At 38.7% G+C, this 14,604-nt stretch overlaps 1 protein-coding gene across 3 annotated transcripts in view; it reads left to right on the forward strand.

Moving 5' to 3' along the window:
• phf21b (PHD finger protein 21B) overlaps window positions 1-6,059 on the forward strand; it is a 168,842-nt gene extending 162,783 nt beyond the window's left edge. For all 3 annotated transcript variants that reach the window (XM_063058098.1, XM_063058099.1, XM_063058100.1), the window contains one exon: window positions 214-6,059. In XM_063058098.1, coding sequence (XP_062914168.1) covers window positions 214-453 — 240 coding nt within the window. In that variant the 3' untranslated portion in view covers window positions 454-6,059. The remainder of the gene's footprint in view (window positions 1-213) is intronic.
• Window positions 6,060-14,604: the final 8,545 nt, after the last annotated feature.

The raw sequence follows: 14,604 nt of genomic DNA on the forward strand, positions 1-14,604 counted from the left end.
AGAATAACTTAGTTATGGATGTGGGTTTGTGACTGTACTTTGTGAAGTCACGTCATTAGATAAGATGGATTGAACAGTCTAATTCTGTAGATTAAAATATCTCAGCGAGAATACAAATTCAAGCAGAAATTTGTTCAGGGTCTATACAGTTCACTATCAATGACTCAGACATGCCAGCTGAAGAACTTAAGTTGTCTCATCTTTATTTAACAGAAATGTCTGGAATTGAAAACTAGTCTCATAGCTAAACAGAAAGGAACTCGGGCCTCCTTGGAACGCGTGAAAACTCTGATTAGACTGATGCAGAGTGAACAAGTGATCCAGGTTACAATGATGACAACCACAGCCACCTCTCGAGCATCCCCGCTGGTTTCCCTCCCATGGATCAAGCCTTCAGCTGCAGCAGGGACCCCTCCAGCCCCCTTGAAGCAGCAGTCACAAGGAAAGAACTAAAAGAACTGGGCAAATTCAGATTTAATTATTGTTTGGGAATACTTACACATTTTTATGTGCAGAAACTGAGGGGTATGATAACTGATCAATGCAGTACACTATGCAGACAATGATGGAGCAAAACTGCACCATGCAGGTAGTTTGTACTGTGATTGCAATCCTTTAAGCCACTACTTTGAAAGCTAAAGAGATTTTAATTTTTTTATTTTTTTATGTTGGCCTTAACTTAGATTCTGAAACCAGAAAATGGCTGATTTTAAAAAAAAAGAAGAAACATTTTTTCACTTCTCCACAGCAGGTGTTTTCAACACTAGTTTGCCTCATGGGGAGAGGGAAGGAAACAAAACCATAAGCATTGGAATGCACTGCAGTAGACTGACAATTACCACAACAGAGCTGTAACATATAATGCATTTTCCAGTGAAATGGGGATCTTTTTAGGACTGTACATTACTGTAACTAAGTTCAAACATGCAAATACTCGGTTAAGACAATGTCTGACATATTTATTCAGGTGACGCGCAAAAAAACGGTTTTATTGTGTATGTATGGGTCTTCAGAGCATTCAAACAAAGTTTAATTTTTTCAGTATTAATATAGGTAAGAAACATATAAAATAAAGTATGAGGTTAGTATTTAAAATGGGACAATAAGTACAGTATTTTCCTGCTGATGCCTATGAAACATGTTTTATCAAGTATTTAAAGGGTACAACTGCAAAACTTATTTTGCAACTTATCTTACTATTGACATTTTTGTGCAGACTAATCTTGGAAAAAGTATAGTGGGTATTTTAGGAACGCTATGTCTTCTTTGTTTGCTTTTTTTTGTTTAAGTACTGTATTTGTTTGCCAGATTTATATTTAAAAATAATGCCAAAAATGTTTTCCTCCTCCAGTACTGTATTTGTATCACAGAAAAGTGACAATTTAAAGAAACCCTGGGATAGTGATAAAGTTGAGGGGTGTTGGGGAAGGAGGGCGAATATCTGCTTCTTGGTACATGTAACTGCCTCAGACTTGCAACAGATAATTGGCACTGAAAATGTTGATGCTGGAGTCAAGTATCATAAATTATAAAAAGGTTTACCACATTTTGTAGACCTCTTGTTCTTTTAATAAATAAATAACACTCCAAGAGCATTAACTAATTTAGACAGCTACTTGATTCGCTAGCTAGTCTTCCTGATATTTAAAAATAGGGGTCTGCACCTTGGGAGGCCACTGCATTTTGGCGTGGGAAGCTTTAGGCCTGCTCTGGCAGTGCATGGTCCCTTCAACCATTTTCACAATTCCGGGAAAAACTGTGCAGTACAATGCAAATCTATTTTATTACAGTCAACACTTCAATGAACAAGATTTTATATTCTTTTACTGGTGAACAAAAAAGAAAACCACAAAATGCTACTGGTGTAATGCCAATAAGCATTTTGATGTGGCTTGCAATGTAAATGTTTCAGGTTAAATGTTTTTTGATGACTAAAGAGAAAAACAAATTGTTCAGTTATAAAATATTAAGCAGTTGAATCTTTTTTTTTTGAAGGTGGGATGGTGGGTGGTGGTTGATGAAGAAGTCTTGGCCTGCTAGTTTAGTTCAAAAAGACTGTCCAGTGGATAGTGTGCATCAAAGTGAATTAATCTTAATTCTGCCAATGTAGTTCTTTTTTAAAACAAAATTAAAACTGAATTGTGAAATCTGCTTGTACATGCTTTATGAAACCATTTTCTATCAGATAACTACATCCCACACTTAAGAAAAAGAGATGTTAACTTTCACAATGTGTGGCTTCAAAGCATATCTAATCAATTAGTCACAACACTCATTTTGCATATCCTGATTTTTCTGAATCCACTTTCTAATTATTTATTGTAGTATTGCACAAAAGGTGTACACACTTAAACATACAAATGTTAGGTATCTTTAACGGAAGAAACTTTTTACAAAAAAAACTTCCACTGCTGACTCCTTTAATGCTCTGTATGGAACTTGCAAATAAAATGTTTGGTGTGCTATTTCTACTTATGGAAAGCTTCATGTTGTCCCAAATGAAGGCAAAATAAAATGTGGTTGTAGGACAAATTAGCCCCATGTAGAATTATTCTGGCCCAGATAAATTCACACTTGGAAATTACACATTACTCTTTGGCATGTTTTAGGTGGGAGTCACACAGGAATTTCTTTCCATTAGTCTGAGAATTTCTAGATCTAGATTATTCTCAGTAGGTATATAGAAATCTTACTAAACTATAAATAATAAAACTTCATTATTTTCACAGTGAAATGCAAATAGCGACCATATAAACAAATTAGTGTCTGTAGGTTAGTGTTTTTTTAAATCCTCTCTTTTTGGGATATCTGACTACAAGTGGAAAAGCCAAAAATTATTCAACTTGCTCACTTCTTAAAAATCTGCATATCTTCTGCATGGAGGGCCATGTCCTCTTGTTTTAGAAATCTGAAACATTTCTCAGGTAGAGACTAGCCAAAACAGATGATCAAAGTGCATGGTTGGTTTCAGCCCCAATGCTAATGCGGAGTTGTACTTTTTAAAACAAAAACTTACTATTTCTTTTTATGATAATTTCAAGAAAAACTTTAAAGGAACAGTAAATGTAATTGTATTCCAAACAGTTGTGATTTGACAGTAGCTGTCTAGCAAGTGCCACTTTAATTTTATTAGTTTTGCTGCATAGTTTTTATTTTTAAGTAGAAGTTATTATGGAGGAACTGAGTGGAAAAACAGATTTGTGATTTTTTTAAATATGTGCAGGAAGCTGATGCATAAATAATATGACAGCATTCTAAATTATCAAAGGGTGTGGTTGAGTGGGTAACTGTAATGATTAAGTGTAGTTAAGGTTTCTGAAGTCTTCTAATTATAGTAGAATGTTCCTTAATGAAGATTTGCTAAGATAAATCAATTACAGATATATAGATATAAAGTAGAAAAAAGGAATTTTGTTGCATGAATTTTATAACATGGTGCAAGCATGCACAAAAAAAAACACTCAGGCTTCTCAAAAGCACATTGCGTTCAGTGCAAAGATTTTGACAGCATTCCAAATGTGTTGTAGTGTATTGAATGCGTGATCTGTTACCACAGCAGTGGAATAATCTTGCACTAACTATCCTTAGGTGCCATACATATAAGAGCCTTAAGTAACAAATTTATTTTGCAGTTACTTTAATATTTCATTACATAATCATATATACTGAAAAATGGTCAAGTATATCATTGAAATACTATTTTATTCATGCTTTCCGTTATGTTGCTTAAAAAAAAGACTATAGCGAAATACACTGGAAGGACTAATTTGTATCCATCGTTCATTATTCTGTTTTACCCTTCCATAACAAACAACTATTTCATAATATACAATTTGATTTTGCTTCATGGATAAGTGATTTACTTGACTAAGTAATCCACAACTTATGCAGATATTATATATGGACAACAGAATTATTTTAAGAGATACAAAATAATAAATTGTATTTCATTTGTGTTGTAGATATAGTTGTTGATTTTTTTTTCCCTTCTCCATGGGCCTTTTTCAATCCCTTAGCCAACAAGCATGCAGAGTGCCTTTAAAGGCAGAATTTTTAAAAAGGGGAAAAAGCACAGCCAAATCACCTCTACTATCTTTCGATTTTTACTTGATATCAAATCATTGTATATTGTAAATACACTTAGAAATATATGGTAGAATTTTTGATAGCTTTTCACTGGAATGGGTGATTAGCTTAATTTATCTAGACACAAAATAGAGTAGAATGACTACTCTTAATTTAAAAACGTTAACTTGCCAGAACGAAATTAAGCAGATTAAAGTGGAATTGAGAAATGTTACAATTGTTTGTATAAAAGATGTTTCAAACACTTAAAAAAAAATTAAACACTGTTGCATCATTGTACAATTAGTCTTTTTATTTATTTCCATTTTCACTTTGAGTTTCTTAAAACATTTGTTGGATGAGTTTTATTCTCGTAGTTCATGGTACTAGAAGTTCTAACCTGGCAACATACTGTATTCCATTCCATTGTAGTTTTATGCTGATTTCTAACACCAGCCTCCTCTCAATCCTCTGTATTATACAATTAGGCAAAATACAACTCTTCCTGGCACCCTCTCAAATAATCAGTTTGAGCCAAGCAATTTTTAGTTGTGGTTTTGTTTGCTTTTTTTTATTTATTTGTTTTGACCTGTTCTAACTCAATCCAAAAAGGCAGTCTAGTTATGAAAATTATGCTTGTTGCTTGTTTGTGTGGAAGAATTAGATGGTTGTTGTGCTTTACTTTTTCCTCTCTTAAAAAGTACAATATGGTTGCACACTAATCACTGGATGGGCGATTTAGTTAAAGCAAAAAGTTTTCAAAATATAGATTTCAGTAATTACTATTGAATGAATACACTGTTAGATATTTGTAAGAAAATTATTAAGTATTATACTGTTCTGCTACTTTGATATTTATGTGGCTCTGCCCATGGTACGTGGAAGGTAAAAGTACAAATATGTAAAATGGATTTGTGAGCATTTTGTTACAAGATATGGTGCCGCAGCAATAAAAAAAAACATTTAAAAAAACATTTTTTAAAAAGCCTACCACCAGATGCAGAAAGTGTTCAGATGACAGATTTGTAAATAAACTACATTTCCTATTGCAACATCCATGTATTTATAAATGCTTCATGTAATGGAAGAAAAACCTTCAAATGAATAATATGCTGTTTGTTGACATTGGTGCTGATTTCCCCCTGCCCCCTCTCCCCCCCCCCATGATTATTTCTTCTGGTCTATCACCAAAAATTTCATGTTTATTATACAGGTGTTTCTGGGCCATTCTCAAGTTAAATGACCAAGGTAGGACAGTTGTTAGCTCAAGATCCTGATCATCATTGTACAATAGAATTCAAGCTATCCCCTTTTTAATAGTTTTTCTTTTCTCTGTTGGCAGTATTTCCCCCTATCTCTCCCCAGCCTCAATATTCTCTCCTCCATGTATTGCTTGTTTGCTATTGCCCATTCTTAGATATTTTGCTTGTGGAAATCTGTTCACCGATCACCAACTTCTACACTTCCTTCCGGACTTATTTTGCACATGCCGCAATCTCATTTTCCCAATCAAGAGTTCCTTTCTTGGATCATCATTCGAAACTGGTAACAAGCAACAGAGTAAGAGCAATCTGCATTTGCGTACACTTGTCAAGTCCGTAAATTACCAAAGTGCAGTTATGGATGTTAGAAAAATACAACAGTCATTCTGCACTCACAATAGCTCACAGAAAAAAATGATACCATTGTATTTTGATATGTTTGAAGACATAATCTCTGCTCTTCATCCACTGGTAATGTGCATACCTTGGCTGAAAGTTAACAGAAGGAAAATGCTTCTGAAATTGCAATGCCACTCCAGGACTATGTTTGAACACAAGTTTAGATTATAACATCCTTATGCAGGGGGGAGCTTGATATTTCAAGTCTAGAAAAGAGCAACCTAATCCCAGGACTTCACTTGTATTCTGATTGGGAATCATTAATACTAATTGCTTGAATTCTAGAATTACCATATCCCATTATTATAATTTAGCTTAAAGTCTGAATTTTGTCTTTCTTAGCATGTCATTCACTTTAATAAAATTATTTAATTTCAAAGCCTTGTCTGATGTGTAGTTTTTGTCTCTTATGTAAAGATGTCCAAGTTAATTTTGTCTTTTATATTTCCACACATTTTAGGAGCATATTCAGCCCATTGAATCTATGCCAGCTCTCAGCAATCCTATTCTCTCCATTTAGTTTCCTGTAACCTATTCTCTCATGTGCCTTTGAACCTTCTATCAATACCCACCCTCCTAGAGAGTAGCCAATTAACCTGACAATCAATACACCATGGCAGCATCCATGGAAAAGAGTTGATGTTGTGGGCCAAGACCCTTCGTTAGGGCACATAATATTTCTGATGAAGGGTCTTGGCCAAAAATGTCAACTGTTTACTCTTTTCCATAGATGCTGCCTGGCCTGCTGAGTTCATCCAGCATTTTGTGTGTGTTGCTTGGATTTCCAGCATCTGCAGATTTGTCCAAGTTTGTAACCTGACAACCAGCACGGTTTTAGGATGTAAGAGGAAACTAATCATGGAGAATATACAATTTCCACTCAGTCCGTAGTAGAAGGTCACAATTAAACATAGTAGCTGGAGTTTTGAGATAGCTGCGCTACTTGTAATGCCAGTGTGCCATCGTGTGTAAATTGAAGTTATTTCTTAATGATATTTGTGTTCTTTCCTGAGAGACTTGTGAAACAGTAATTGTTTGCAGGTTCGATGTTCTTATAATTGTTACCATATTATACCAGTTGCTTAATTAAGCAAATGCATAGAGAAAGTTTTGTCATACCTAACTGGCTGCTCTACGCCCACCCAGAACCAAATATCCCCATCTTTCCTTAATGGGACTTCTGCAATGTGAATCAAACTTGCACCTTTGACTGAGAGACATAATTGCCACCACTGAATCAAGGGTTTACTCCTTAAAATTATTCCTACTGCACAGGGTTGTGCATTGTAAATTATGATTTAACTTTTGCAAAGAAACTCTATGTGCACTCTAATGATGACTGGACTACTCGGCTAGGTTTCTGTGGAACAACTGTGAAAGTAAATGCACAAACACTCAGAGGTTTAAGCAATTGTTCAGTGAAAGTCAACATCAGCTGCTCATATCAAATCCAGATTTTGTGAGGACTGCTCTTAAAATCTTGATGCTAGTTGACCAGTATGCTCCTCCTAATGTTGGAGGGAGTAGCAAGCAGACTTGTAGCTCAGGGATGATTCTAAGAGTTCATTACCCATGTCTGCAAAATTGTGAATGCTAATTGCACTATTGCAAAACAAGTGGTGTTTGATCATGTGCATTGGTTATAAGTATTAGACCACACATTTTGAATTCTGGATTGGCAGCAGCCTCTGCAACCATTTTGCTATCTTTATGTTTCAGCATACTGGAGGAGCTGAACTTTACTAGCCAATGGTTTACTTACAATACAATTGCACGATCATAGAGTGGCCAAGGCAAGTTGGGTCAAATGAGGTAGCTGACATAGTAATAGAATGTATTTTCACATTCTAAAATGTTTAAGTTACTGAGCATTTTGAGAATAGTGATCATATTACCATAAGTATTAGATACACATGAAGAAGGTTCAGACTGGTTGTCAGGTGCTAAATTGGTGTAGGGAGCAGCTATTTAGAATTAAATCCACATATGATACAGAATCCTTTAGCCAAGTGACTAAAGTTCATGACTAGCATATTCCTGCAAAAGTTAAAGATGAGTAAAAGCAAGGTTTGGGAATCCTGATTGGCAAGCAGTATCGTTCGTTTAGTCATAAGGAAAAAGGAAGTGTGTGTAAACTGATTACAGCCAATATTTAAGAAATACGAGGGAAGCAGGAATCTTAAATGAGGAATTAGTGAGGATTACAGGGGCCATTAAATAGACTTGGTAAATGGGATTAAGGAGAATCCCAAGACATTTTAAATGTATATGAGAAGCAAGGGGATAGACAGGGAAAGGAAATTTATGCCTGGAGCCAGAGAAAATGGGCAAAGTCCTTAATTCTTCACATTAATATTCAAGATGGTAAACATGAGATCAGGGAGGTGACAATTGATGTAGGGCAAATCTGCTTGAGAGTGTGCCCAAATTGGCAATAACCTTTAAAAAATATTCCTGTACAGCATGAAATTTTGAGCAGAGATTTTCATTGATTAATGAATTAGTAACATCAATTATGGACTTAAGGGAAAAAGGATGAGTTCTATTGCTTACTTACATTTATTAATAATAAAAAATACAAGTAAATGAAACATTTTACAAAACCTGTTCAAAAGTTATTAATCTTTCAGAAACCTGAAAGATAACATTTCTAGATAGCATTGTTATTGTGCCTCATATATAACAAAGAACGTGAACATGAAATTGCAAGATTTGATGTGTACTTAGAAAAGATCAAGGAAAGGAAAATAAACATTTTATTCTCATTGAGACTTGTGTTGCTGCAGTAACAATGATAATTATTTTATATTCTGCTTGCTGGGACTTGAGGACCTGAGTTATAGGGAGAGGTTGAATAGGTTAGAACTTTATTCCCGAGAGCGTAGAAGAATGAGAGGAGATATGACAGAGTTATGCAAAATGATTAGGGTTATAGTGAGTGAGTAGAGTGAGGGTATAAAGGAATGACTGCGCAGGCATGTAGATGTCAGTGAGTAAGACTGACAGGAAGAGTTTAAAAAGAAGACAGCTTTATAGAGCGGACCAGAGTAGAGGTAGACAAGAGTAGGAGGGTTTTGGCTCAACTGAGCTTTGCCAATAATGGGTCAAGGCAAGGGAGGTTACCTATGAAGAATAGAAACAGGAAGCATGTCTGAGAGGCCCATGTGCTGTACTGGGTGTCAGATGTGGGAAGTCTGGGAGACCCCCAGCCTCCTGGAAGGCCACATCTGCGCCAGGTGCATTGAGCTGCAGCTCCTTTGGGACTGTGTTAGGGAACTGGAGCTGCAGCTCGATGACCTTTGTTTGGTCAGGGAAAGTGAGGAGGTGAAGGTGATAGAGAGGAGCTAAAGGCAAGTAGTCACACTGGGGCATTGAGAGACAGATAAGTGGGTAACAGAAGAGGATACTAGAGAGTTGCCCCCGTGGCTGTCTCCTTTAACACTAAGTACTGATGGGGGGTCGGTGGGGGATGGCCTTCCTGGGGGAAGCAACAATGGCCGCGCCTCTGGCACAGAGTTCAGCCCTGTGGCTCAGAAGGGTAGGGAAAGGAAGAAGGCAGCAGTAAAAGGGGACTCTATAGTTATGGGGTCAGGCAGGCGATTCTGTGGACACAGGAAAGAAACATGGATGGTTTACCTCACAGGTGCCAGGGTCCAAAATGTTTCTGATCGCATCCACGATATCCTGAAGTGGGAAGGTGAACAACCAGAGGTTGTGATACATATTGGTACCAACTACATAGGTAGAAAAAGGGAAGAGGTCCTGAAAACAGACTATAGGGAGTTAGGAAGAAAGTTGAGAAGCAGGACCTCAAAGGTAGTAATCTTGGGATTATTGACAGTGAGTAAAAGAATACAGTGAGGTGGAGAAGGTTTGCTAAGGCTATTGGGGAGAGTTTAAACTAGAATTGCTGGGGGATGGGAACTGAACTGAAGAGATGGAGGAAGGGGCTGTTGGCTCACAAATAGAGAAAGCTTGAAGACAGTGCGAGAGAGAGGATAGGCAGGTGATAGGGAAGGAATGTGCTCAGACCGACAGTTTGAGATGTGCCTATTTTAATGCAAGAAGCATCATGAACAAAGCAGATGAGCTTAGAGCGTGGATCAGTACTTGGAGCTATGATGTTGTGGCCATTACAGAGACTTGGTGGCTCAGGGGCAGGATTGGTTACTTAGAGTGCCAGGCTTTAGATGTTTCAGAAAGGATGGGGTGGGGGGGGAGTGGCACTGTTGATCAGAGATAGTGTCACGGCTGCAGAAAAGGAGGAAGTCATGGAGGGATTGCTGAGTCTCTGTGGGTGTAAGTTAGAAACAAGAAGGGGTCAATTACTCTACTGGGTGTTTTTTATAGACCACCCAATAGTAACAGGGACATCGAGGAGCAGATAGGGAGATGGATTCTGGAAAGATGTAATAATAAGAGTTGTCGTGGTGGGAGATTTTAATTTCCCAAATATCGATTGGCGTGTCCCTAAAGCAACGGGTTTAGATGGGGTGGAGTTTGTTAGGTGTGTTCAGTAAGGTTTCCTGACACAATATGTAGATAAGCCTACAAGAGGAGAGGCTGTACTTGATTTGGTACTGGGAAATGAACCTGGTTGGGTGTCAGGAGAGCATTTTGGAGATGGTGATTACAATTCTATCTCCTTTACCATAGCATTGGAGAGGGATAGGAACAGACAAGTTAGGAAAGCATTTAATTGGAGTAGGGGGAACTATGATGCTATCAGGCAGGAACTTGGAAGCATAAATTGGGAACAGATGTTCACAGGGAAATGTACTGCAGAAATGTGGCAAATGTTTGGGGGATATATGCGTGGCGTCCTGCATAGGTACATTCCAATGAGACGGAAAGGATGGTAGGGTACAGGAATCGTGGTGTACAAAGGCTGTTGTAAATCTAATCAAGAAAAAAAGCTTATGAAAGGTTCAAAAAACTAGGTAGTGATAGAGAGCTAGAAGATTATAAAGCTGGCAGGAAGGAGCTTAAGAATGAAATTAGGAGAGCCAGAGGGGCCATGAGGAGGCCTTGGCGGAAAGGATTAAGGAAAACCCCAGGGCATTCTACAAGTATTTGAAGAGCAAGGGGATAAGACGTGAGAGAATAGGACCAATCAAGTATAACAGTGGAAAAGTGTGTATGGAACTGTAGGAGATAGCAGAGATACTTAATGAATACTTTGCTTCAGTATTCACTACAGAAAAGGATCTTGGCAATTGTAGGGATGATTTACATCAGACTGAAAAGCTTGAGTATATAGACATTAAGAAAGGATGTACTGGATCTTTTGAAAAGCATCAAGTTGGATAAGTCTCCGGGACCAGATGTACCCCAGGCTGCTGTGGGAGGTGAGGGAGGAGATTGTTAAGCCTCTGGCAATGATCCTTACATCATCAATAGGGATGAGGGAGGTTCCAGAGGATTGGAGGGTTGCAGATGTTGTTCTCCTATTCAAGGAAGGGAGTAGAGATAGCCCAGGAAATTATTTATAGACCAGTGAGTCTTATTCCAGTGGTTGGTAAGTTGATAGGAAAGATCCTGTGAGGCAGGATTTATTAACATTTGAAGAGGCATAACATAATTAGGAATAGTCAGCATGGCTTTGTGAAAGCCAGGTCATGCCTTGCGAGCCTGACTGAATTTTTGGGGATGTGACTAAACACATTGATGAAGGTAGGGCAATAGATGTAGTGTATATGGATTTCAGCAAGACATTTGATAAGCTACCCCATGCAAGGCTTATTGAGAAAGTAAGGAGGCATAAGATCCACGGGGACCTTGCTTTGTTGATCCAGAATTAGCTTGCCCACAGAAGGCAAAGAATGGTTGTAGATGGGTCATCTTCTGCATGGAAGTTGGTGACCAACGGTGTGCCTCAGGGATCTCTTCTGGGATCCCTTCTCTTCATGATTTTTGTAAGTGACCCAGATGAGGAAGTGGAGGGATGGGTTGGTAAATTTGCTGAAGGCACAAAGATTGGGGGCGATGTGGATGGTGTGGAGGGCTGTCAGAGGTTACAGCGGGACATTGATAGGATGCAAAACTGGCTGAGAAGTGGCAGATGGAGTTGAACCCAGATAAGTGTGAGGTGGTTCATTTTGGTATGACAAATATGATGGCAGAATATAGTATTAATGGTAAGACACTTAGCAGTGTGGAGGATCAGAGGGATCTTGGGTTCTGAGTCCATAGGACACTCAAAGCTGCTGCGCAGGTTAACTCCATGGTTAAGAAGGCATACAGTATATTGGCCTTCATCAACCGTGGGATTACTCCGAGAGATAATGCTACAGCTATGTAGGACCCTGGTCAGGTCCAACTTGGAGTACTGTGCTCAGTTCTGGTCACCTCACTACAGGAAGGATGTGGAGAAAATTGGTTGCAGAGGAAATTTACAAGGATGTTGCCTGGGTTGGGGAGCATGCCTTATGAGAATAGGTTGAGTGAACTCGACCTTTTTTCCTTGGAGCGGCAGAGAATCAGAGGTGACCTGATGGAGGTGTTTAAAATGATGAGAGGCATTCATTGTATGGATAGTCACAGGCTTTTACCCAGGTCTGAAATGACTAACGTGAGAGGGCACGGTTTTAAGGTGCTTGGAAGTAGGTACAGAGGAGATGTCAGGGCTGTTTATTTTATGCAGAGAGTGGTGAGTACGTGGAATGGGCTGCTGGCAATGGTGGTGGAGGCGGATACGATAGGGTATTTTAAGAGACTCCTGGACAGGTATATGGAGCTCAGAAAAAGAGGGCTCCAGGAACCCTAGGTAATTTTTTAAATAGGTACATGTTTGGCACAGCATTGTGGACTGAAGGGCTTGTATTGTGCTGTAGGTTTTCTATGTTTCTCGGAAAAAATCTTGTTTGCATTTATCTAAGGTTGGGTGAGACTAGAACTACAGGTCATGGATTGAGGGTGAAAGGTGAAATGTTTAAGGGGAACATGAAGGGAACTTATTTATGCTGAGGGTGTTGAGAGTGCGGAACGAGCTGCCGGTAGAAGTGATAAATGTTGAAACTGAACCTGCATTCAAGAGAAATTTGGGTAAGTACACAGATAGGAGGGATATAGGGGGCTATAGTCAGGGTGCAGATCGATGGGACTAGGTGAATTAATAGTTCTGCACAGACTAGATGGGTCAAAGGGCCTGTTTCTGTGCTGTTGTTTTGTATTTGGTTTACTTACTTAGCAATAGAGCATGAAATAGGCTCTTCCAGCCCAATGAGTCTTGCTGGCCAGCAAACCACAGGAAAATTTACCATGACTAATTAACCTACCAACTAGTATATCTTTGGACTGTGGGAGGAAACCCATATGGTTATGGGGAGAACAGGCAAACTCCTTACAGACAGCAATGGGGATTTCACCCAGGTCGCCAACTTTGTAACGCCATTATGCTAACCGCTATGCCTCCATGGGTTTGTTATTGAGAGTTTTGCTCATAGTACTATTTTCATCAGCAAGTCAACTATAATTAGACTTGACCAAGTTTATCACTTAAAATAATAACTCACATGATTATGTCAATGAAAATACTGTTAATAATGCCATTGCAAGATGTTTTAGAAAATGAAAAGTTTCAGGAATGTTAAGAAGGGATATTAAGAAAAAGGATGTGCAGGAGTTTTTGGAAAGCATCAAATTGGTAAGTCTTCAGGACCGGACTAGATGTACCCTAGGCTACTGTGGGAGGCGAGGGAGGAGATTGCTGAGCCTCTGGTGATGAGCTTTGCATCATCAGTGGGGACAGGAGAGATTCTGGAGGATTAGAAGGTTGCAGATGCCATTCCATTATTCAAGAAAGGGAGTAGAGGTAGCCCAGGAAATTATAGACCAGTGAGTGTTACTTCAGTGGTTGGTAAGCTGATGGAAAAGATCCTGAGAGGCAGGATTTATGAACATTTGGAGAGGGATAATATGATTAGGAATAGTCAGCATGGCTTTGTGAAAGGCAGGTCATGCCTTATGAGCTGATTGAATTTTTTGAGGATGTGATTTAACACATTGATGAAGGTAGAGCTGTAGATATAGTGTACAGTATATGGATTTCAGCAAGGCATTTGACAAGGTACCCCATGCTAGTCTTATTGAGAAAGTAAGGAGTCATGGGATCCAAGGGGACATTGCTTTGTGGATCCAGAACTGGCTTGCCCACAGAAGGCAAAGGATGGTTGTAGACAGGTCATATTCCACATGGAGGTCAGTCATCAGGGATCTGTTCTGGGTCCCCTACTCTTCATAATTTTTATAAATGACCTAGATGAAGATGTGGAGGGATGGGTTAGTAAATTTGCTGATGACAAAGGTTGGAGGTGTTGTGGAGTGTGGAGGGCTGTCAGAGGTTACAGACCTAGGTAATTTCTCAGGTAAGGTCATGTGCAGCACAGCTTTGTGGGTCCAAGGGCCTGTTTTGTGCTGTAGGTTTTCTATGAAATTCCAGAATTTCAGAGCCTCATTTCAAAGTTGCTGGTGAACGCAGCATCTCTAGGAAGAGGTACAGTCGACGTTTCAGGCCGAGACTCTTCGTCAGGACTAACTGAAGGAAGAGTTAGTAAGTGCTCTTACTAACCTTGGCAAATGAAAGGTTTTGATCCTAAGAATCCTAGGCATTTTTATTGAGGCCCACAGACGAATGGGAAGGAGTTCAAGGATAAGCAATATTTACAACTGCTTCTGTCATGAGATAGCACAGAGAAAGATGAGATCTGGTGGCTAAATGAATAGCAGTTCCTTATACTTAGAAATAATGTCCTCTTAATCACCATATTCAGCAATGTACTTCTGCTCAGATTTGAAAAGAACTTTGTTTCATAATTTAATATTTCCATAATTCCTTGTTAAAGAAAAATAATCACTTTCTGTAATTTAAAAGTTTAAA

The sequence above is a fragment of the Mobula hypostoma genome, chromosome 9 (genome assembly GCF_963921235.1).
Source record: "Mobula hypostoma chromosome 9, sMobHyp1.1, whole genome shotgun sequence".
Taxonomy (NCBI): Eukaryota; Metazoa; Chordata; class Chondrichthyes; order Myliobatiformes; family Myliobatidae; genus Mobula; species Mobula hypostoma.